This window comes from Prinia subflava, chromosome 17, assembly GCF_021018805.1.
Source record: "Prinia subflava isolate CZ2003 ecotype Zambia chromosome 17, Cam_Psub_1.2, whole genome shotgun sequence".
In the NCBI taxonomy this organism is placed as follows: Eukaryota; Metazoa; Chordata; class Aves; order Passeriformes; family Cisticolidae; genus Prinia; species Prinia subflava.
In genome coordinates, this window is record NC_086263.1 from 13,289,536 (window position 1) to 13,313,556 (window position 24,021).

A 24,021-nucleotide genomic window follows, 5' to 3' on the forward strand; every position below is an offset into this window, starting at 1 on the left:
ATTTATTTAATAAAGCAAGACTCTCAGCAGAGATCCTAGGGAAAAAAACCCCCAAAAAACAAAGCAAAAAAAGGAGAAAAAAACCCAAGCAGGTATAACATCTGACTTCACTATTCTTGAATGCAAAACCCTACAAGCCCTTTTTGACACGAGGCTCCTAAAAATAACTCATCCTTAAAAAAGTCCAGTTATTTTTAAACAGTCACAAGAATCACTGGATTGCTTCTAATTATCCCATCCTTCCTTGGAATGTCTATTTGTGCTCAACACAACTGGCTGCGACAGCAGTGGAATCATAACACATCCTGAATTACAGTGGGTAAGTTTAGTTTCACCTTGTGAACAGTTTTGAGAGAATGACAGTTAAAAAAAGCCCATTTTACTGTGATCTTTGGAGTCTGTGTTAAAAAGGTGCCAGTTCAAAGCAGAAACAGATCTCATACTAGCCCATGGCTGAAACCCAAATCTGTTGGTAACAAGGATTCACAGTAGGATTAGAAATGTTCCACCTAAACAGGATCAGCAGGCAGATTCCTAAAACGCCCCTAGAGCAGGAGTAGTCTATTGGACCTCTCTGCCTTTCCTGTAAATACATCCTTACAGCCTCTGGCTTCCAGGGCACATTGACTTTGCTCCAGGGAGTGGTAACACAGAGGAATCTGCTCGAGGCACAACAGAAATACGGACAATTGTTCATCTGCACCGTGCCCAGCCACTCCAGCTGGACCCTTATGGTGACCAGGCTATCACTGCATGGTCCTGTGGTGCAGTCAGCACTCAGCTGTTACTGGAACTCATTACTGCACGGCCAAATATTTGCATGGAGAACTTCCTAGATGTTTATTCATAGGAGGCCTGGCTCCTGCCTGATTTTCTTAATGCTCCTCCACACCCTGAGGGGAGGAACATGTCCAGAATTAGTATCTACAGCCCCATCTTCTTCTCCCAAGCTGCATCTCAAAGCTAGAACTCACACCATATCTTTCTGCTATTATTTAACACTTTTTTTTCTCACACCATCTTTCTGCTATTGTTTCACACTATTTTTTTTCTCCTTTAAAAATGTGATGCTTTTATCTGAAGAGTCATCAATTGCAATTTGTATTGTCATGGCAACAGTTCTCCCTCCCCTGCCCAAAGCCCATCCCCAGGCTCATTGTGCTCATTACCACAGGCAGCACCTTGCATACAGATCAACCTCCCAACGTGGGCTGCTCTCTGCAGCTGGACTGACACAGCCCCTGCTATGGGGTTATAGTTGAACCAGAAGAAGGGAAAGAGTCTTCAAAAGTCAAATTTCCTCTGTTTAAAGAAATAAGCTTTACTCAAGGCATTTTTGTAGTATGGACATTGTTGTTGTGCTGATTAAAATGTAGAGACTCGGGTTCATAACCTGTCTGAGCAGTGCAATGAAAAAGAACATTTAGAGCAGGTGTAAGAGGGTTTTGCTAGGGCAGCTTGGACACACTGATAAAGAAAAAGGGGAAGATCGCTCCACAAAGGAGCACAGTCAAGAACAGGGCTCTGATGCCCTCTTATGGCAGCTCGCTCTCAGCTGCCTCAGAGCAGAACTCCACCAACGCCTCGCACAGTCTGAAAGGACAAGGATGCAGTGCCATTAAGACAGGGTGGGAAAGAACATCCTCTGGTTTTGATCACACAAATGGTAAAACCCCACACGTCCAGCTCCTTCAGTGGTCCTGCTGGGTGTGCAAAGACTGGACAACCCCACGTTTGAAGTGGGACAGAAGACACTGAGACCAATCTCCCCCACAGCTAAAGTGCTGCTGCAGCAACAGAAACATGTAAGGAAAAAACAAACTCACTGCTCTGGTGCTAATAACTGCTCATGGGGATGTCAGGAAGTGCCAGACTGGTTTTATACCAACACTTCCTTGATTTCTCCAAGCCAGTAAGCTCTGACAGAGCCACAGAGCTCAGTTCCAAAAATCCCTGCCCAGCAGCCACTCAGGGAGCACATGGTGAGGAGGGGGCTCACCTAAAGCTGGGAAGAGCATAGCTGCTGAGCTCCGAAGGGGTTACAGAGATTCAACAGCAGGGAAATATTTATGGAGAAAAGATGCTGAGCTGTGCATGTTTTCCAGGCTGGAGATGGTTTTAATTTACCTCTTGCAAAGACTGTGATTATTTGCTGCTGGTTTTTGTTGAAAGCAGCTATTCGAGGCTCTCCTACTCCCTCTGGTGTCACAGCTCTGCAGCTGAGCCAGAACAAAACACTCCCTAAACTCACACAAACCTCAAGAAATCCTGCTTTTTTCCCCCTCTGGAAAAGAGGAATTCGTAATTATTAGTGATTACCTTTCCCAGGCAAAAAGCAGTCTTTGACTATAGTGTGCTAAAGACAGTACAGACATCTCCTAGAGTCTAGAGCTACAGCCAGTAGATTTCTTTTCTTTTCCAGCTCTTCCTTCAGAGACTGGTGTCTGCCTGACTTTAGCTCAACTGCAGCATCCACCACGCTCCTCGCTAGATTTTCCTACAGTTCTGGTCAGCATTGACATGCCTGTGTTAAAGTATTAGTTTAGATATTATTATGAGATGTTTTAAAACTGGGGAAGTATCCTGACCATTACAAGAGTGCAGCCAGGCACCCAATCCTCCCGGGTCTAGCAGTTCACTGCAGAAGGAAGCTGCATCTCAGCAGCCCTCTCATATCACTCCATGAACTTCAAGAACCTGCACAGCCCCACAGACAAAAGGGATCCAGTTTTCACCACAGTTAAAAACTGCCACCTCCCACCCACTGCTGCTTCCCCAGGCATTTCTCAGGTGCCACCCTGCTGCATGGGTCTTCTGCTTCTTTCTTCTCAATCTGCTCCTCCTCTCCTTTGTCTTTATGTTTCTTCTGCTTTCTTTCACTACTAAGCTGCCATACGATGCTGCTATAGCACCAAGGAGAACAAACACAGCTCCTTATCCTCGTTTTTTAATTTGTAGCTGCTTCTCTCCCCATTCCACTGGGGAATCTTGCATCCCCTCCTGCGTTGTCTGCCCCACGCCTCTTCCCCAAGCTGGCAGCAGCTTACCCAGCCTGGCAGAATCCCTCCTCAGCCCATGTGAACAATGTTTCCAAGCTCTCTTCATAAAGCATCTACTCCACATTCTCCGATTAATACATACCTTGAAGGGAACCATAAATATTTGCCTGGATTTTCTGTTAATCTTGCTCTGACACAGCTATTAGGATTACTGGAGTGTGGGTTGATAAGCAATGGGGTGAGTGCTGGAGTGTTTCGGGAGATGACAGCAACATCTTGCTGTATTTCACTGATGTGGATGCCTTGGTGACCTGCGCTAATCCCCTTGGAAAATTACTACGAGAGAACAAAGAGTCTTAAAATATGAAGCTGAGGGAGGTGGAGTGCTGCAAAGAGAAGTTTATTTCCAGACCAGTCTTTTCTAAATATATGCATAAACATCTGTATTCAGTGTTAAGTGGAGAATCACCAACAGAAATGAGCAGAGAATAACCCAGAGCAGGACCTCCCCACACACCCACATGCATTGGTTCAGCAGAGCAGAGAAATCCAGGAGCCCTAATTTACAGCATAACCTTTCTCTCAGTACACACACACACAAGAACAAGCACCTTCAGCCTCAAAAACAGCCATTTAACAAAGCATCATACAAAAACAAAGGCTGTTTTGCAGAGTTCAGGTCAAAAGCAGAGTTCTGGATGCAGTGATGACCTACAGTCCTTTTCATACAGAACTCTTACTCCTGTATATTAAAATGCTGCTTAGTTCCTTCAACAGCATAATTAGCATGACCCAGCGTAGGGTCAGTGGAAGTCCATCTAGACCTGTGCTGTTTGGAGGGCAAGGAGGAAGCTCCTTATGGACAGGGCAGGAATGCTGCTCCTCACACAGCTCCCATGGGCCAGGGACAGTCTGCACTTTATCTAATAGCTCTCTATAAATTCTTCCTTGAATTTGCACTGTGGCCTTTGAATCACACACGTTCTGAGATTGTCTCTCCCCCAGCAGCACTAATTAACACACCACAGGATTCCCAGGAGAGTGTTACCCACTGAATCCAGGCTCCCATTCCCTGCAGTCCCTCAGCTCCACGGCTCTCACTCAGCCACGTGTTCACACCTAGGCTGGCTCAGCCTGGCCAGTCGAGCTGGATCACAGCTGCAAATGGCAGGGCTGCAGAGTAATGATGTTACAGCAATAGATTTCAACTCAGAATGAGCCAAAGTGACCGTTAAATAGGGTGTCCTATAAAAGCATCTATTCCTTTTATTCCATTTACAACTACGACTAAACTCTTCCCCATCCCCCTTCTCAATCAGGATCTCCAACTTGATCCAAGAGCTCCAAGATGACTCAAAGCACGAGTTTTCAGCCAGCTCTGCCTTTTAGACTTTTAATACTATCTTCTCATTATCTGTTATATTTAAAATGTTACACACATCTCTGGAGGTGTACCCTGACAGACTCATCAAGTGATCTCAACATTTCTCCTCAGAGGCTTGGCTTTAACATCTTACTGTCTGTAAGGCAGATTTCTAGACTGCAGAGAATAATTTTAAATTTCTTCTAAGGGTCTTCTACCTTCCTGTCATTCTTAACTAAGGACCAGAACAAAACCCTTGGTGTCACTAATGTCATAATATAAAGTCAATGTGATCTGACTCCATATGCCCACCATGTAAGTCCAAGGACTACAGCAGCTTTCCTGGTAATTGGCACTGCTAGCTTCTACTTTTCCATAGTGATGAAGTACTTCAGAAAAATGATCCAGTCAAAATTTTCGGGATAGCATGTCATCAAACCCACAGAGAGCAGCGAGAAGGTTCACTGATACTGCACAGGCACTCTGAGCAGAAAGAAATCTGGAGTAACACATGCAAGCAGATCACGGGAATTTTGCATATTCCTGACAAGCAGCTGCAATGATTCCATGTGGGAGACAAGTCAGAGGACTGGCAGAGGATCTCAGTCTGCTTTGCTATGGCTGTACGGTTGCACAATTCATTACACACAAGAACAGTCCACCCAATGCACTGAGTAAATGCCTTTTAGTTTTACATAGCCAAATCAGCCAGGCCAGCCTTTCCCCCACACCCTGGAGCTCTCCAGTGCCTCTGGGCTGTTTATCCAGTCTCACAGTCAAGGGAAAAATTAGAGAATGGGTGTCCAGGAACAGCAGGAGAGTGTGTATGTGCAGGCAAACACAGCACGCACACTAATACCAACACTCACTTCTGCAGATACTTCCTGGGCACTGGAGATGGCAGATATCCCATTTCTCTACAAAATAAGCTGAAGAATAACCCCTGATTTCAGAGGAACAATTGATTGGTGTCTAAACCATGGCAACTTGCCATCTATAAACGGATGCAGGCAAGGGATAACATCTCTTATTCAGCAGCTACTTCATTCCCATTTAACTTTCAGAGCTCACAGGAGGGAACAGAAAAACCAACAGCTACAGCTAATGCACAGCAGCTCCTGCCTCATCAGGCCATCTCATTCCTGCTCACAGCTGGACCTCGAGGCTGCCCCTCGCAGTGACGGAGATTGGAGCCAACTGCAGTGTGAGAGCACTGCTGCACACACGGCTGTGCACAAGCATTTCCCCCTGGTAGGAGCCACCCTTGTTGGGATCGAGGTATCTGATTTATACCACGCATTTTAATTTGTCTCCTCATGGAGGTAAGGCACAGGGAAAGCAATTGGAAGTGTCACAGCAGTACGTGAGAGTTCAAATGTCAGACAAGGGACCTGATCCACGTGTTTGGTGAGGACCCAGGGCTGCTACCTGGTTCTCAGGGGATTCTCTGCATTTTTCTGTTGTTTTTACTCATTTGCACCTTGAGTTCACTAAAGTGCTTGGATCAGGAAAATGAAAGGAAATATATCACAGAGCGGTTTGGGTTGGAAAGGACCTTCAAGCTCACCTTGTTCACTCCTATGGCAGGGACACCTTCCACTATCCCAGGTTGCTCCAAGCCCTGTCCAGCCTGGCCTTGGACACTTCCAGAGATGGGGAATCCACAACTTTTCTGGGCAAATATAATTATATCCAGGACAATGCAGTGCTTATTTTTTTTAATATCGGGGTCAACCTGGACTAGGTAAAGGGTGCTTTGCTTGCAGAGACCAGCTCAAACCAGCTGTGTTAAGTCTCCTGTGCAGAACACGGTTTAGTCTGGCAGATGGAGATGCTAAGTGAGACTCATTAATCTGTTAGCACTTTCACCCACCCACCGAAATCCCAATGGTCTGAAGTCATGGTTTTCTGACAAATCCAGAAATCTATAGCGTGTACAACAGCTGCAACCAGAATAAAGTTCCAGGAAGAAAAAAATGTTTCATTTAACTACATGGGTAGGTAGGTAGGTCAAAAATATTAAAAGGATCTCAGAGTACAGGAAATTTGTGTCTGAAAGTATCTGCAGGCTAGTTTGTGGTACAAAACTGGAAAGGCAACTAATAACTCCTGCAAAGCACCTGTTCTTCATTCTGCACACCTGAAACACCACAAAGGGTTAAAGCTACAGGACAATAAAACCCTCCAAAAGAGAAGCTTTTCTTAAAAAACACCCCAGTTGTTACCTGCAGAGAGAACAGCTACAAAACCAACTCTTGTCCACATAACCTCATCTCGTTATCCTCTGCCCCAGACACAGAACAGTGAAGACCAAGGCACTAAACAACAAAGCTCAGAAGCTGGCAGGCCGTGTTCAGGGCTGGCTGGTGCTGTGCCTATCTCCATATCTAGAAAGGTTCAATGCGCTCATTCTGGGAGGCCAAGAAAAACTAAATATAGTAGCAGGCTACCAGCAAACACCCAACCTGGCACAGCTTGCAGCTACCTGGAAAATCCATCCCTCTCTCCCCAGGCCGCTCCGATAGCTGCGATCCTTTTCCTTCTTTGGGGAGAACGTGCTGGAAGGAGGCACTTGCAGGTTTTACTTACATGGATAATTGCACAAACAAACTAAGGGATGGAGGTAATGCAATAACAGCACTGATACTTCTCACTCAGGGGGATCATCAGGCTCTTTCAGATTGGGGATTTTTATTAAGCCTGACATCCGCTCGCAAATAGGAGGGAGCATCCTCCCCTCACGTGTCAGGAGCCAAGTCCTCGTACAGCAACCGCCTCTAAGAGCTGAGACACCATCCAAGAGCATCTGTTTTGTTTTAACCTCTGCCCTTAAAGGAGGACCCAGAAAGGAAAAAAAACCCAAACCCTTTAAGCTGCAGGCTGGCTTTGTTGGTGTGTATGAGGTTTTCAATCAGCAAAAGCCTCAGGGAGAGCTGCTCACCTCTCGGCTTCTGAATGGCATCACGGATGTTGTGTTTCAAGCTGCAACCCTGAAGACAGACCCCAATTTTGACCAGGCTTTGAGATTTAGCTTAAAGGCATGCATGCTCCCTACACAAAAAAAAAATGAGGTCAAAGAAGCTTCTTTTGAGAAAATAAATAGAGCAATAAAGCATTCTTTCAGATTGGCTTCACAGGGGATAAATCACCGAACAAATACAGCCATCTTATCTCGTTGGCCAATGGCACATTACAGCATAATGCGCTGCTTGGTCGGAGAGCACACTGATTTCTCATTGTCTTGGAAAATGCTGCTCTTTACTTTTTACAAGACTTGTTTGTTTTTAAAAAAATCACATGATCTCTAAGCAGTGCCAAGCCTGCTTTGCCTCCTGCCTCTAAACGCTTTCCTGGATGCCTCAGGACTTCCTAGCAACCTCACAGCAGAAACACGATCCATCTCCTCTGAACAGGGGGACAACTTGTTTAAAATGGTCTCCCAACAATATCCTGGCTGCCCTCCTGGCATTCCCCACATGGATAGGATGCAACAACCACTGGATTCCATGAACAATAGAGTGAAGGAGGTGAGGCAGGCAGGGCTCTCACAGTACATGCAGGTAAAACTTTCCCCAAACCTTCCATTTTTAGCTTCTTTGTCCCTTCTAAAATCAAACAGAGACACTAAGAATGAGGAACAAGAGCTCATGGGTGGTTACAGAGCCATCCTTGGCTGTGGCATCCAGCCTGTTCAGTATTTTGGCACTGATTTATGACAAGTGCACTTGCCTTTCCATTAGCCACAGCTCTCTGAGTTGACCCCTGGGCTCGGAGAGGCAGCCTCGACATTAAACTCCCATCGGCTTTCAGTCCCGCTGACCTCATCCCCAAAACTCGCTGCCATGTTTTACATCAGCCGGGGCCGACACATTCCATTAATGCTCCCCTGGCTCAGGGAAACATCTGCTCTGTTTACACTGGTAGCAGCACTGAGAACACTTAAAGCAGCACCTTTGCTCCCCCAGCCCGCAGCAGGAGCAGCAGCCGGGCACGGGGCAGGCCCTGACCCCGCACTCCAACCCGGCCATCAGTTATTCCACAGGGCACAGGTCACCCACACCATCGAGGCACGGGAGAGGTGTTGGGAAGTAGCAAAGAAGGTGAATCCCTCCAGGCCAGAAGTGCAAGTTTGAGAGGGGAATTCGTGCTGACCCTAGCTGAAGATGAGCAGCTGACTGGAAATAAGGATGGATGAAAGAATGTCAGAAAATGATCAATTTTTTAAATCCAAATGGTTTTACAGACTAAGGCAGAGATTCAATGGATATGGATGGTTAATGGTCCATCTTAATAAATAAAATGTGCACTCCAGGGTGCTGCTGGATGCCAAAGCCACCCTCATATCCCTGCAGCTCCATGACCAGGGAAGGGATCCCTGCAGGGCGGTTTGTCCCACAGCAGAGGGACAGGACATCTTCCTGAAAGCAAAGTACAGTTCATCCAAAACAATCCCCCCCAAAAGCACTGCAGGAACCACAGCACAGCTTAGCTGCAGCCACCTGGGAGAGCCCAACAGCTCTGAAATACCTGTTCAGGCAGGGGATGCTTATGTGTCAGTATTACGTGCTGGAGGCTTAGGGCAAGTCTCCACCAGATCAAGGGGGAATGTTATTCTGTATTTCCCCAAAGATTTCTGACAGCTAAGACCTCCAAAAGGCAAACCCCAAACATTTGTTGCTGCTGTTGTTCCTGTGTTAGGTGTGCATTAAATTAACCCCCGATGTCTTCTGCTACTACTGGAAGCTTTCTTTACTATTAAGCACACAGTCAAGGCTATAGCTGCTAACAAGCCCACCAGGACACAAAAATGTGCAGCAGCCTTGGAATATCCAACAGCAACAGCCACAATAGAGGCCCAGCACACCACATACAGGGCATTCAGCAAGGGACATCAGCTTTTGTTACAATGAATTCAGGAACAGGTTTTTCCCACCACTGAGCATCTCAACAGTTCACGAATTTGCTGCATTTTAGATTTTTGCCTTGCTCTTTGACAAAGCTTGGACTATGAACTCACACAAAAGACCCTGACACTCACAGAGGGCTGACCACCATTCCAACACCCCTATAAACAAGCAACAAACCCCTAAACCACCCTTTTAATTTTTTTTAATTTTGAAACTGCACACTAATGAAGCCTGGTTTGATTGGGGCTGTGCCACACAATTCCGTTGACTTAACCCCACCAATCCTGAATGCAATGACAGGTATTGTGGAGGGAAAAGAATAAAAACTGTATTTGCTTGTGATCTTCTGCAATACATAAGGGAAGAGCAACACAATCTGCTCAAATACTCCCTGTTTTTCAGCTCATTTCCAGTGTCCAAAGCATCAGCAGGTCACAGCTTTGCCAATTCTACCACAAAGCTGAAACACTTACTTAAGGATTTTTATCTGGTCCCCTTTCAACCAAAAAGATGAACATTCAGTCAGAGGGGAAGAAGCTGGCACTGAATGAGACAAATCAAATTGTCCCTTTCCGGTTCCTTAATTCACATGTTAGGGGACAACCACAGCTGGGAATTTCAATCTCTGGAGCAATTAAAGAAAATTAAATTCAGGGAACGAGGCCTTATGCACTCAAAGCTTCATTAACCCTCTTGCCTTTTAATTAAATACGTGCACATGAAATTTTGGACAGAGTACTTGCCTCACTGACAATGCTCAATTTTAGTGGCAAATCAGTACTTGCCTTTTTTAAAAAAAAAAAGTACACTGGGATTGAAAACTCTAGACCTCTCCAGCTTCACAATGGCTTTATTAAATACAGTAGAAATTACTGCCTATCACCAGCTCCCACTTCATGGGAACGTCTGCTCTCCCTCAAATGCACCAGCAAAGCTCTGCTTTGGGCTTGCCTCAAGATAACAGACAGCCCCACCAACACCACGGATAAAACATGAGCCAGGATTTAAGAGCCCTACACTTATTACGATCAGTAAGAGAAATAAAGTTGGTGAGCTACAGCGGGATAGGTTTTACAGCCCACGGAGCAGAGATTAGAGCAGCCAGCCTCTCTTTTAAATACTGCTCATCCTTACAAAAGGCTCCGCAGGCGCCCAAGGCGGTGTGTGACAGGACAGTTTAGCGGATAATCTTTGAAAGGGGATATTGTCAAGTCTGCCCAGCCTAAATATCGAGCTGGCTTTGTGCGAGTCACCATCTGACTGGTGAGGGAGTCACGCCGCTCCTGCGCTGGCCTCCCGCCCTCCCGGGAATGTCAATGCAGCCGATCCGAGCTCCCACTGCTTTGATGCTTCCCCACATCCATCCCGAGCAGGGGCTCCCAGCTGATGCACGGGCAGGCGGTCACACGTTCTGGGACCAGCAGCACGCAGAGGGAAGACACACACGGTCCCTTTGTTGTCTCCAAGAGACTCCTCAGGAATCTGCCACCTCGAGCCAGACATTTCACCCAGAGATGTGCTCTCATCACTAGCAACTGAAGTTATGCCTCTGGGAGGGATCAGCCTTCAGTTTGTCTGTTTTCTTTGTAAGCATGTTTTTGAGAGAGGGACTTGTCTTTTGCCAGGACACACTGATGAGTTCTGGGTTTGTAGGTTACTGCTGACCTATGCATTTCAGCTGTTTTGACTATTCAGAGACGATGGTGAATTTAGAGATGACCTTCTCTGACTGTCACTTACCATAGGAGCTGATACATTTTACAGTCAGTGACACTCCCATCTTCACACATGCCCCCCTCTCAAGGGGAAAGCTAACACAACAGACAACTGTTCACACAAGGCCTCCAAGGCATGCCAGATTCCCAAGTGGATGCTTTGCCCAATTGAGTGAAGAGGCACAGCTCCATTAACCAGAAGCAGGCAATTCCTCATGCCCAATATTCACAGGTTAATTGCTGCATCCCCAAAATAACGTTCTGGTTTAATAGCAGCCGTATTCTCTCGCATGGAGCAGAGTGAGCTGTTTGCTGCTGTAGGATGCCCTTGGTGCTACCAAGGACAATCTGATCACGCTGAGCATGACAGGCTCTCACTGAATGCAAAAATAAATGCAGCCACTTTGCTTCCTCAGCCTTTGACACCAACAGGGGAAGGGGCTTCCTGCTACAGCAACGAGGAGCACGTGAATTTTGCGATGCTTGAAGTGCTGCCAGGCAGAACACAACCCATCACTCTGTTTGTCTGCTGCTGGAAATTACAGGTCCATTAACCCTTCTCTGTGTGTGAGATGCTTTTCCCATCTGCACACAGCAAATACGCAAAGAGGATGTGCATGGTAAGTGTGCACAGGTGTGCTCCAGGATGAAGGAGGCATTTCCAATGCAAACCTGCCCATACAAACAGTTCTGCTCTCCAATTCTGATACTATCATTTTATGATGACAACATTTCCTGACCCAGTTTCTATCTTGCTCCCCATTCCTCTGCTACAAGTAGTAATTAGTAATGTCAGTGTTCTGGCTGAATTGCTATAGTCCATTAATAATGCAAGAGTAGTAACAGAGAGAAAGCAGAAGAACAGAGGCTTGAAGGTTAAAAGCAATAAGAGAATACATTTTGGGGGACATTGGAAGGGGAGTGGAGAAGAGGAGGAGAATTGCTGGCCTACTGAGATTATAAACCATACACTTCAAAACATATCATTCCTTTCAGGTGGAAGTGGTGGGTGAGTCAGTCATGGCTAATTAGAGGATAATATGCAAATTAGAATGACATACAGAGGTGATTTTTACTAAATGAGAAGTACACTTGTGTTTCACCCTCCCTTTGCCCCTCTAAACCTGCTGCCTCACCACTTGGTGTTCCTGTCTCTCCGTTACTCATGTTTTGAGTAAGGTAACCTGGGATCCCACACATGACACACACTGAGGTTTCCTCTCTGCAGAGAATCTCTGCTGAGACCAGCCTATACCTGCCCATCTACAGCCAAACCTTTAATGCCACTAATCCATCTGCTCTGGGCACACCTTAACCCCAGGCTCTGCTGAAGCTGTTTATGACATGGACTATGAACCTAAAATAGAGCTGGGTTTGAATAGGTAACCCAGCATTTCCTCAGGATTCCAAGGCTTGGGAATCTCCTCTGACTGACAGCAGCTCCCTCAAGAGCAAAAGCTTCATCCCCACCTAAGGCACACAATCCTCCCCATGACATTGAATAAAGCTGCTGGAACTGCATCCTCAACTGCATCACCTGGGAACTTGTTTTTTTTCTTTTATTTTCTCCTGCTAAGTGCAGCATAGAACAAAAAGCAATAAAGGAGCCGATAGGTTTGGTGATGATTCCTTGGCTGTTGCTACTGCTGAATGAAAACTCACATGAAGAGTGGAAGGGCTGAAGTGTCTCTGCATGTCAGGAAGGTGGCTGGCTTGGGGCTGACTCTGGTCCAACACTGAAAAGCAGGGATCTTCTACAGGAAGATTTGAAAGACAACTGAACTCACTCTGAAAGGTCTTCTCTCCTGTTTGGCATTTATGACTTCCTACATGGTACCAGGCCTCTTGTGAGTGATGATGTACAAAGCAACACATGTGCTCTTTTCCATTACCTGAAACCACACACGTCACTCCCTCTTGAAATATAAATTTCAATAAATCAAGCTTATCAATGCTCTAATTTAACTGCAGCACAGCTCATTCTGACACTTAAGAGGACTACTCCAAAGTCCTCCAGCACAAAGTGCTTGGATGACTCCCCAGAAAGCATAAAAACCTAACAGGCTGATTGAGATAAACTCATGGAAGAATGGCAAAGGAAGGAAAAAAAAATAAAGGAAGGATCAGCTTCAGAACTGCATGGTGTTTTGGGCCTTTCAAGTATCACTTCCTCTGTGGAGAGGAAGTGAGAGAAGCTGGAGGTTCTCAGATACTAACAGCTTCCCCTCAACGACAATGAGAGAAAAGGATGGGGGGTTTTAAAAAGGGAAAAAAAAAAAAAAAAAGAAAGAAAGAAAAAAGGAAAGCAGGCTGGCCCTGAACACACTGTGACCAAATTAGGAAAAGAACTCCACTGACAGCCTCCAGAATGGCCATCGTCTGCAGCAGCCTTGTGTTAGCTCAGGAAGTCTGATGGCTGTGTCATCTGCTGAAATCTGTTTATGTGCAAACAGAAAGGAGACACAAAACACCTCCCCACACTCCCTGCGCAAGGTTAGGCCACCTCGGGCTCTGGCCTGAGGAGTCATCAGTGCCCTGACTCGATGCTATTCCAAACCTCTGCTGCTGACTCATGTCCCTTCAAAGATAACTCTGCCCTGGAAGCACTGAGGTACAGCAAAATGAGGTGGATGGGGTTTTTTAAGTGCATTTTTTAAGTGGTTAGCTGTGGCAGATGAAGCTGAGGTTAGAGATCAGTGATTACTACGACAGGAATGTGAGGGGGAGGAAAGAGAAGGAAGATACAGCTTCTTGACTAAGGTCAGAACAATGTTTTTAATTTGCCTTGGGAACAGCCTTTTTCCAGCCCCTCCAAGGTCCATTTCCACTGCAGCAGCAAAATGATAACCCTGCTGCAACACTCCAGCACTCTAGTGCAAATACACCAGGCAGGGTTTTAACCTTGAACTGCTGGGGAAAGGACCTGTACCAAGCTCACAGCAGTGTCAGGAACACTCAGAGGCACTGCTACCGTGTTGTAGGGACAGACAAGTGACTGAGCAAAGTTGCTTTACTGTTTCAAAATCAAACAAATGAAGTAATCTGAGTACTCTGGTCCATACAGAGATTTAGGGCTTCTCCCTGATGTTAGGGCAACCATGTTACATCACTCCCCCTCTTGTCTGCATGACATGGAAGAAAACCCTCTTGGTCTCTTGCATTTTCAAAGGGATTGAGGAGGAAAAGGCAAAGCTGCCAGCTCATCTCAGCCTGCAGCAGGTTTCTCAGTTGCAGCACAGCTACAGCTTTCAGGGTCCTTCCAGCCCCACAAGTTTGGCTATGAGGCCACTCCACTGATTCTCCACGTTCAAGACACCCAAGGGTCTTTCACAACCCGCTCAGGGTGCTCCTTTCCAATTCCTCATGAACTCCTCACTTATCTCCAAAGAGTTATCATAAACCAGAACTGACCACCACAGGTGGCTGCTTCTCTCAGTGCTCCCTTTGCCTAAAGAGTCCCTGTGCCCAGGGACAAAAGGCTAAACAAGATGCTGAAGCTTAAATTTCCATCTCCACATGAAGTTGCACTCAGTTATTTCTGAACCTTTCCCCAGCAAACGACAAAGCTATGAATGGAAGGTAGCACTGCTGCCTCGTATGGACCTGACACAGAGGCCCTCACTGGTCAGTGAATAGCCTTTTCAATTGGCTTTTCACTGACTGGATATTGCTGTACAAGGCAGAAAGCAAGCACAGGAGTAAGCTTTGTTGCTCAAAATTGCACTGCCTAACACACTGCATTTTTAAAGGAACTAGTCTGGGTTCCTGCTTTCAGCAGCTTTTTTTTTTTTTTTTTTTCCCTCCTGCAAGAGACAGATACCCCATTTAATCTGACCTCTTTCCTCAGGTCCATTTCCAGGCTGGGCCTCACCCTCTCCTCCTCTGTCAGACTCATTTATCAAGTGAAGCATTTCCACATACCACTGCATAAATAGACTTGACCTTGTTAAAGCAGCAGCAGCACCTGAGCTCCCACTGATGGAGTCTCTCCACCCCACCTCAGCAATTAACCCAGTCCACTCCTACCCTCTTTCCAGGTGGGGTATTCTCAGAGCTTCTACAGCCCTTTCCTATGTGTCTCAAAGGGTGACAAGTTGGCAAGCAGTGATTTGGTGCTGATTATTGTGCCTCCTTCTCTGGAAAGGGGCATTTAGGACCAACTTACTGCTGGCACCACTCAATTCTTGCAACTGCTCCTGCCCAGTCCAAGCATACAGCAAAAATCAAGGTGTAAGACAGTACCCCTGGCACGTGGCTCTCCCTTGTTCCCCTTGCAGTTTCCTCCCAGGATAAGCAGATTGCCCAGCATAAATCTGGGGATGAGAAGATCTCCTGACTCTCAGCAGCCCCTGAGCAACTCTGACGCTCCCCGCCTCGATGGGACGGCCCACATGGCTCAGCGCACGTGCCTGTCCTCCACGGGACTGTACTTTTAAGGTTTGATCTACCACAAGCTCTCTGCTGTTATCTACCTCCCTCTAGGACCTGGCAATAAAACCTACTGAGGTGTTATCTGCTGCCTACAATCACCTCAACCCCACCTTCGACCTTGGTCCCTCCCTCCGGCCCATCCCTTTGCAGAGATAGGGAATGAGCCGCGCTCCGATAGCATCGCGCTCGCCCTGCCTGCGGCTCGGCACCGGCACCGCTGCTGCAGCCGAGCTTCAATGTCCTTTTATGGAAGAAAAATGAAAATCGCCTGCCCAGCCGTGGAGAGCCTGAGCCGGGCTGAGCCGAGCTGACAGACGGAAACTCGCCATTTGTTGTGGTTTTGGCACCGACAGAGCCCAGCGGGTTCCCATGTGCGCTGCAAGTTTAAAAAGGGTGCAGCCGAGAGCTCCAGAGCAGGAGAGGTCCGGGATGCAGTGCTCTGGAGGAAGGTGGTAGAGCCATGAAAAGATGGCTTAGAGAATTCTGCTGACATGGACATGTGGAATCCCTTCCAGAACAAGTGGACACAGGCACGCCTGCTCCATTCCCAAGCCCTGTCCCTGGAAGTGTTCAAGGCCAGGCTGGATAGAGCCCTAAGCAACCTGGTCTAGTGTAAGGTGTCCCTGCCCACGGTGAGGGGGGTGAAAACAAATGGTCTTTAAGGGACTTTTCAATTCAAACTATTCTGTAGCTCTATGAAGACATATAACAAGGTCATCCACACCATATTTCCTTCTCTTCCTTGTCCCAACAAATTTTCTTAAGAGACACAGGAGGATGGGAATTTAAACACAGGAGTTGGGACTCGAGGTCATTGCCACCAAGAAGAAATTAGTGAGGGGTCTGCCACGGCAAATGCCACCTTTGTCTCTGCTCTGTACTAAAGCTGCGGGACTGAGCTCCAAGTAACAATCAAATCCAAATAAACAGGCTCAAGGAAAAACATATGGATAATAGCAATAAGAATGTCTGAATAGAGAATGAGAAGGGGCCACGGGACTTTCAAAATGTTTGCACTGCTGTCAGGAAGCTGAATGAGACAGCCGACTTCAACAGCTGGGAAAACATGTTGCAAAACAAGGAGAATTAAGTAATTCTCCATATGTATATCCTACTCTGAGGCATTCTGGACAAGCTCAGTTTCTCCAACCAGGACAATCTTTTTTTCCATGTTGCACACGCAGCCTGCCAGCTACAAATCCTGATACAGTTTAAGCCTAAACCCACAGCACATCTGGAGTCAGGCAGGACAGCTCTGGGCAGCATGGCCCAGCCTTTAGCACAGAACTAATGGGCCCTGTGGTATGTGTTGGATGACATCCTTGGACAGCTGTGTCATCCTAAACACATCCCCTGGTGCTGGGTGCTGGATTATACAAACAGTTTCCCCTCACTCCATAAAACACTCCTAACCGGATCATCGCTTTGTTACCCACCTCTGAACCACAGGCAGCTGCATGTGCCTTGCTGCACCAGGTACAGAGATCACGGGTGTCACAGTATCCCCCTCCCCTCCTTCTGCACCTTCAGGTCTTGTTGATGAAGCAATAATTTATTTCAGCGAGACCACTCCTCTCAGAGCCATGCAAAGCGCGCAGCGCGACTCGCGCTCGTTACCAGCGGTGGTGCCCTGCCAAGAACAGCCGTGTTCAGGCACAGCTTGGTGCAAGTTTAAACCTGTCTCACTCCCAGCAGAAAATGAAGGCTAAAAGCAGCTGGGTGCATCTGTTCCTAGCCAGCACCTCCAAATCAATCTCAAGACACAGAGCAGCTTAAAAAGGCGTGCCCTAAAACACGCTGCTAATTAAACAGTGCTGCTAATTAAAACACGTGAGGATTGCTGGTGGCCAGAGAGCCTAAGCCGAAGAGAAAAGGCAAGAGCAGAGATTTTATCCATCTGAGATAAGCACATCAATGCTCAAAGGCAGGCCCCAAGCCCACTGTGGATGCACAGGAATGGCAGCTGCCCAGGCCAAGGGCAATGCCATCCCACACCATGCAGCCACATGCCATCACCTCTTACACCCAGCCAGCACTGATCCAGACAACTGGGTACCATAAAGCAATAAAAATTCTACACTGTGAAAAGGAGTTTTAAGGAAAAGTCTTGGAAATGCAAGTCCCTGCAATGTGGCCTGGCTATGAAATGAGTGCTGGGGGTTTCAAGCTCTCCTCTGCTCTGTGCATGCATTATTTCCATGGCAACAGCAGCTTTCAGCTCCCCATCTCTTGCTGGCTGAAAGCCCCGCAGTGCTTTGTGCTGAGACTGCAAAGAAGGGAAACCATCTCCCTCTCCCACAACACGGCGCCAGGGACGGCAGCAGCAGCTGGGAACAAAAGCCTTGTCTTCAACATTGTGGGGTCTTGGGAGAAGGGAGGCTGAGCAGAGAGGATGGATTTCCTTTTCTGGTGGAAAACAGCACTTCCCCCACCATGCAGAAGTGCACACTCACCTCCCAGTGCTGCACAACTCAACCAGTAACATGTGCCTTTCCTTGTTTTACCACAGCTGCCACTTTTGGGTTGCTCTGCAGAGCTGGGAGGAGAAATGTACATCCTTAGAGACGAGAAATTTCAGCATTGCTTCCATGCGGGGATCCCTCCAAGATGGAGGCTGAACAAGCAGGCTGGAAAGCCCTAATGTCACCAGGAAGCCTGACTCCATGTGCAGTCAGCAGCTTATTATAGAGCAAAACCTCAATTCTCAGACAAACCTGAGTGAAAGCTGCCTCTGCCCCATCACCAGCTCAGACTGCACACACACAGAATGCATCCATAGGGTGGCTTGAACAACATTTCTCCTTGGCTGTCTAAGCTTTTTCTTCACCCTGCTCTTTGTCATACTAAGATTCAAGCCCTGGCCACCTAACCAGGAGCCAAACTTGATGCCACACAGCTGGAGCCACAGCAGCCCTGGCAGACCGTGCCAGCTCATCTGCATGCTCCCCGTGCAGCCAGGCACTCACACGAGGCAGGGCAGCTCCACCCCTTGCTCAGGTTACAATTAGCCACATTCTGGTCCTGGAAGGTGACTGGAACTACAGGTGAGACCCGGGTGTGTGTAGAGCTCTTATTGTTGAGCCCAGCATACAGACACACAGCCCAAGTGAAGGCTGCCAGCTGGTTCACATCACTTGCTTTACAACGTATCCATAGCTGCCCCAAATATGAATGAACCTCCCTGCAAGATTTAATGGAGACCCTGAGGGTATCAACACAAACTCCCCAAGCCAGACAAAGGATTCAGTGAAGGAGCACAGGGATACAACAGGTCCACCATCTGGTCCTCCTCTCCCCACCCTCAAAGAGCTCTGAGATTTTGGGAGAGACACATTTCGACCTTCCTCTTTCCATACTTCCCCTGGCTTTAGGTTCAGCTGTGTGAGTGCAGTCCTTCCAACCAGAGAGGGACTCCTTCCAGGATCAGTCATCACCACCACCAAGTCTGCCAGAGGCAGTGCTAGCAAAGCCAATGCATCCTCTCCAGCCTCTGTGGAGTTCCCTAGATTAGCCCCTTCCTCCCTTAAGGCAACCATTTCCTGCAAGCAAGAGCATTAACTGAAATTCCTCATTCTGGAGAGAGAGGAGATAGCAGGAATATGAAGAACCACTGCAGCTGATGCTGCAAGACACCACATCCTGCTATCCAAATTCCTCACCCTCAGCTTCAAATCCTAAAGTCGTTAAAGACTTCTAAGAAGAGCACAAAGCTACTCAGCAGATTTTCAGCTAATGAATCAACACAAGCTGTCCAGGAAACCAGAAATCCAGCCCACTGGAATGCTGTAACCCCAGGGAGCGGGGGGAACAGGCAGTACACTAGGAAGGAAATGAAACAGTGAAGCACTAGGAAAGGAACATTTCAGCACTGATCCCTCTTACCACGGTTACTCTGCTGCATTACACATTCCAGGGAAAAAGCAACTTCAATTCATTTTGCCCATTGAAGGGTTCATGTTTTTCAAGCCCAAATTCTGTTCTGTATTGCTGACATATGTACATTTTGAAAACAACTCGGCTTTTGCAAAAACAGTTAGAAAAAATTGAGACTTAAACGTGAACCAACATTGCCACCTAGTGCCTAGCAAACCTCGTTGCTCCAACACTGGGACAATCCATCAGCACTACATTCCCTTTCCCATTGTGAAGGGTAGATGTCAACAAAACCTATCAGGAGATCAGGATCTAAAATGGAATTGTGCATATTTCATACACAGATTTCTCCCCCGAAGTGAGTTCAATTTCCACATCAGACCGCAGAGTTCAGCACTGGCAACTTCAGCTTCTCCAGACAACTGAATTTAAATTTCTGTGAACTTCTTAATACAGGCAAAAGGTGATACCACATCAACGAGAGAACCCAAAGCTCTGGTAGCCACAAGTGTAAGGTTAATGCCCTCAGGAGAAATTTCAGTGATTAGCAGGAATCTCAGATCTCATGAGAATTCCCTGTTATGGCTACAGCAATGCAAGAGGCCTTGCAGCTTCATGCCAAGCACTGATCCTGCCCTGCCTTGCTGGGACCAGATGTAAGCAGGGTCCTGCATCTGTTCATGAGAGTGGGATACATTTCTGTGCTTCTGTTTCTCCCCCAGAACTGATGGTGCAGAAGCAGCAAGTTTTCCCCATTCCATCCCCCCACTTGGCCTGATGATTCTCCTGTTATGGCCATTAGCAACTGGGGAGAGAATAAAGATCTGCCTTGAATGGCTGACATTTCAGCCAGCACTTTCAACAAGTTTTTTTGTTACTTCAAACTCAATCTGTATTCAAGCTATGCCATAAAAGAAAAATGCAGATACCAATTCCCTCAAATACAGCATGTAAGGCTGCTCCAGCTCATTCTCCAGAAGTTTTATTAGATACAAGATTAGAATTTGGTTTTGACTTACAAACACCCAGTTCCATGTTCAACCAGAACATTTCTGTATATGCAACACAGCAAGCTCTGGCATCCTTAGGCCTTTTTAGCCAACATCTTCCAAGAAAAGACAAGATTCCTGCTGTCTTTTATCAACAGTGCCCTGAAATTCCCCTGTCCAGGCACCCAGTTTTATAGAACATCAGTAGGATCCAGCAAACACTTAGACTGCTGCTCTGTGCAGTCACATGAGATACTGACAATAGGAAGGGTGAGTTGTCCTCCCATCTCTCCTGCCCAACACTCCAGAAGAGACCAAATGTGAAGCAGCCCCCAGTTACCTTTCTGCAGCGGGGATTGGGGCAGCTGAAGCGCTTCACATCGCTGTCCAGTAGAGCTGGGAAGTTACAGAAGGGACACCTGTAGCCCAAAATGAGATGCCATCAATGCAGAGTGCCAAACACAGCTTTGCTGAAAGCTGATTTAGTCAAATAGCAGAGTGGAAGTTGCTAAGGCTGCCAACCCAATGCCTGTTGCCAGGATGTGCTGACTATTGCCTTTTTGCTCATATTTCTTCAATCACTTCCCCGTTTGCAATCAAAATATTATATGCTCAGCACTGCTTTTGACCATGTAATTTAGTGGATCAGCACAGAGCTGGCAAGCAAGTCTTGGGGGAAGACAAGTCTATTGAATTTTAATCTGCTCCTAGTCAAAGGCAGAATAAAAACAGACCTGGGAAGGCAGAAGTCTGAATTTATATTCCAGCTCTTTAAAAGCTACCTATCTCAGAGTCAGCACAAACGTAGGGTTTTAGGGAACAATTTTCCACAGCAGTAAGTGCAGCATTCTCTGTGGGACACTCACCTGACAAGCTCATCTGCACAGGCAGCAGCCACCTCCTCCTCGGCCTTCCGCTCGTAGTATTTACACAGGATGTTCTCTGGAAGAACTTTCTCCAGCTCACTGGTGGGGAAGGAACACGTGCAACTGCCTTCCATGCAGCTGAGCTCTGACTGGGGTTGGAAAGAGAGCTCAGGCTCAGTATGACATTAGCAAAAAGCAACTCAGGATCCAGAACATTTCCAAGCAAATCAGTGCAGAGCTTTGCCCAGACAGAGTAAGAACTAAAGTCAGAAGATCTCAGAATGACTTGGGTTTTGGGACTTTAAAAATCCTCCAGTTCTAAATCTCTGCCATGGGCAGGCACAGCTTCCACTATCCCAGCTTGCTCCAAGCCTTGTCCAACTTGGCCTTGAACACTTCCAGGGATGGGGCATCCATAACTTGTCTGGGTAACCTGTGCCAGTGCCCTATAATAATTTTTTTTTCCCAATATCTCATCTAAATCTACCTAAGATGACTGCCAGAGAATGGGTTCGCTATGGAAAGAACAAGCCTAATTAAATCAGGCCTCAAACAAACACTGGGCAGGAAGATGCTGTTGCCAGCTAGGATCACAATTCACTTCAAGTCCACTGTGACCATGTATCAGCCTGTTATTATTGTTCAGTCTCTGCTGAGAACCAGCACTCCTGTGCTACATTCTTTTCAATAAAGTCATATAAAATACAGCTGCCAGTTTCTACATTTACATGAAATGGATCCCAGAGTACAACAGCATCTCACAGTTTGAGCACCATATCCTGAGGCAAAGGAGCAGACACTTCAGAGCAGGTTAATGACTTGTTTATAGCTCAGCTAAGTACTAGGATAATTGCTAGCTAAATCAGAGACTAAGGAGGTTAGTAGCACCATAGAGGAATCAATCCCCCAATTAAGTTGGGATCATAGTGATATTATGAAGGACAAACACTCTTTGGTAGAAGGAGAAAGGCCAAGTCAGAGATAAGTGTTTTCTGTGCAGATACCAATGCTTGATTTAGTAGAAAATAAAAGCCAAACAAGTTACTGTTTTACTATGAATGCTGTAGAAAGTTTTCATAATAATCAAATTGCTAAGCACAGGGCAAAATAAAAAAAAAGGGGGGTTAGTAACCCTGAAATCCTGTGCAAAGATCACATTGTGAAGTTGTTGGCTTCACTTGTGGCAAGACTGGCTTGGATTTCAGGACACCATTCCATTCAAATATTTGCTGGGAAGTGCAGTTACATCTGTTTTAAGCAACAACACTACACAAACAGCAATGTCATCTCCCAGCAGCAATTACCCATTTCCCCCTTGTCCAGTTGTGAAATCCTTACCTTCCCAGAGCCAAAAACTGCCTCCTGAGCATATTTAATTAGGCACTCCTTGCAGAACAAGTGACCATCTGCACACTGAGTCAACTCTTCAAAGGCAAACTCCCCGTAGCAGCAGCGGCACTCGATCATCTGCCCGTCCTGCAGCCACCAGAGGAATCAACATCAAGACATCAACAGCTATAGCAACACACACACACAACTGCAAGCCAGAAAAAATTGCCAGCATTAATTCTAAAACACAGCTACAGATACACATCATGCCATTAGATATCCTGTTTGGTGGTCCAAATTCCCTAAGTGCAACAGAAACTCAGTTTGAAGTCACTTTGTATCTACATGTCCTGCTTGACAGGTTCCAAGAAGCTACAGAACACACAGTAATTAATAATTCTTAGCTCACAGGCAGAGCAGCATCTTGGGTTTGGGAAGCTGTAGTCACAGGGAAGCAGCTTGAGTGTACACACCACTCTCATGGGGAAAACCAAGATTCAGATCTGTTACCCTCTAAAGGAACATTTACCATCTGCCTGGGCAGACCCTGTCTTGGCCTCTTAACTGTGAGGGTGGAGAAGTTTGCCATTGCTAAAAAGTACAGCCCGCTTTTCCAAAGTTTGAAAAGGAAATGAGCTTTGAAATCAAAATGTAATGCACAGCTGCTGAACAGTTCTCTACATTTTCTCTGAAGCGTGAGAGCTGATTTTCAGGTTTTTAAAGAATTCTTTCTGCAAACAAGGAAGGCCTTCCCACTGGCCAAGCTCCAACAACAGTGGATCTGTTTTATACAGCCATAATGGCAAGAATGAAAGCAAACCTGATGCTACTCTACTGCAATATTTGTTCTGAGCAGTGAAGATACAAGCTGAATTACTGCAGATCATTACATGCATCAATACTGTCTTGCTGGCCTCAGCTCCTGTCTACCTTTCCTAAAAGCCAGCCAACACACATTACACAGGTTTTGCCAGCTCAGCAAAAGCAGCACAGTGAAATGCAACTTCAGAAAAGCTCCATTCCAGAGCTAAAAGAATCTGTGAAGCAGGAAGTGCAAAACAGTGTCTGTGCATAAGCTGAACTCAATTTACAACATTACAGATACTGACCTTCTGATACTGCTCCTCATTCATCTGCAGAGCCAGGAGGAAGTCTGCATGCTGCAAGAGACATGTGCATCTGTATTTACAGAATACATAAAGCAATTTTCCAAATTCTCCACTCATTTACATTATCTCAGGACTCACAAACCACTATAAAGGCTCGCTGTCTGCTTGTAGCATCACTCAGCCCATCCCTCCAATCCATTAAGCTATTTATGATTCAGCTAAAACAGATGGGAGAAGCAAAGGCAGCAAGAACAAAGAACCAAATTCTGTACTGTGGAGGGCTGCTGGTTCAGGTTTCCATGGGCAGAGATGATCTCACCCAATGGGCCCCACCAGAGAACATGAGCTTTTTGTCTCAAAGGAGCCCTTATCCATCTGCCTAAGAGACAAGGATCTTTAAAGAGATACTTTACAAAGGACTGTGGGTGCAGAGCTGTGAG

General features: G+C 46.6%; 1 protein-coding gene across 6 annotated transcripts in view; it reads right to left on the reverse strand.

The window, feature by feature from the left end:
• The window catches only part of RNF216 (ring finger protein 216), a 76,952-nt gene that overhangs the window by 26,914 nt on the left and 26,017 nt on the right, over nucleotides 1-24,021 (reverse strand). For all 6 annotated transcript variants that reach the window (XM_063414517.1, XM_063414515.1, XM_063414519.1 and 3 more), the window contains 4 exons: nucleotides 23,582-23,632; nucleotides 22,482-22,619; nucleotides 21,144-21,292; nucleotides 20,618-20,696 (listed from right to left, as the gene is read on the reverse strand). In XM_063414517.1, coding sequence (XP_063270587.1) covers nucleotides 20,618-20,696; nucleotides 21,144-21,292; nucleotides 22,482-22,619; nucleotides 23,582-23,632 — 417 coding nt within the window. The remainder of the gene's footprint in view (nucleotides 1-20,617; nucleotides 20,697-21,143; nucleotides 21,293-22,481; nucleotides 22,620-23,581; nucleotides 23,633-24,021) is intronic.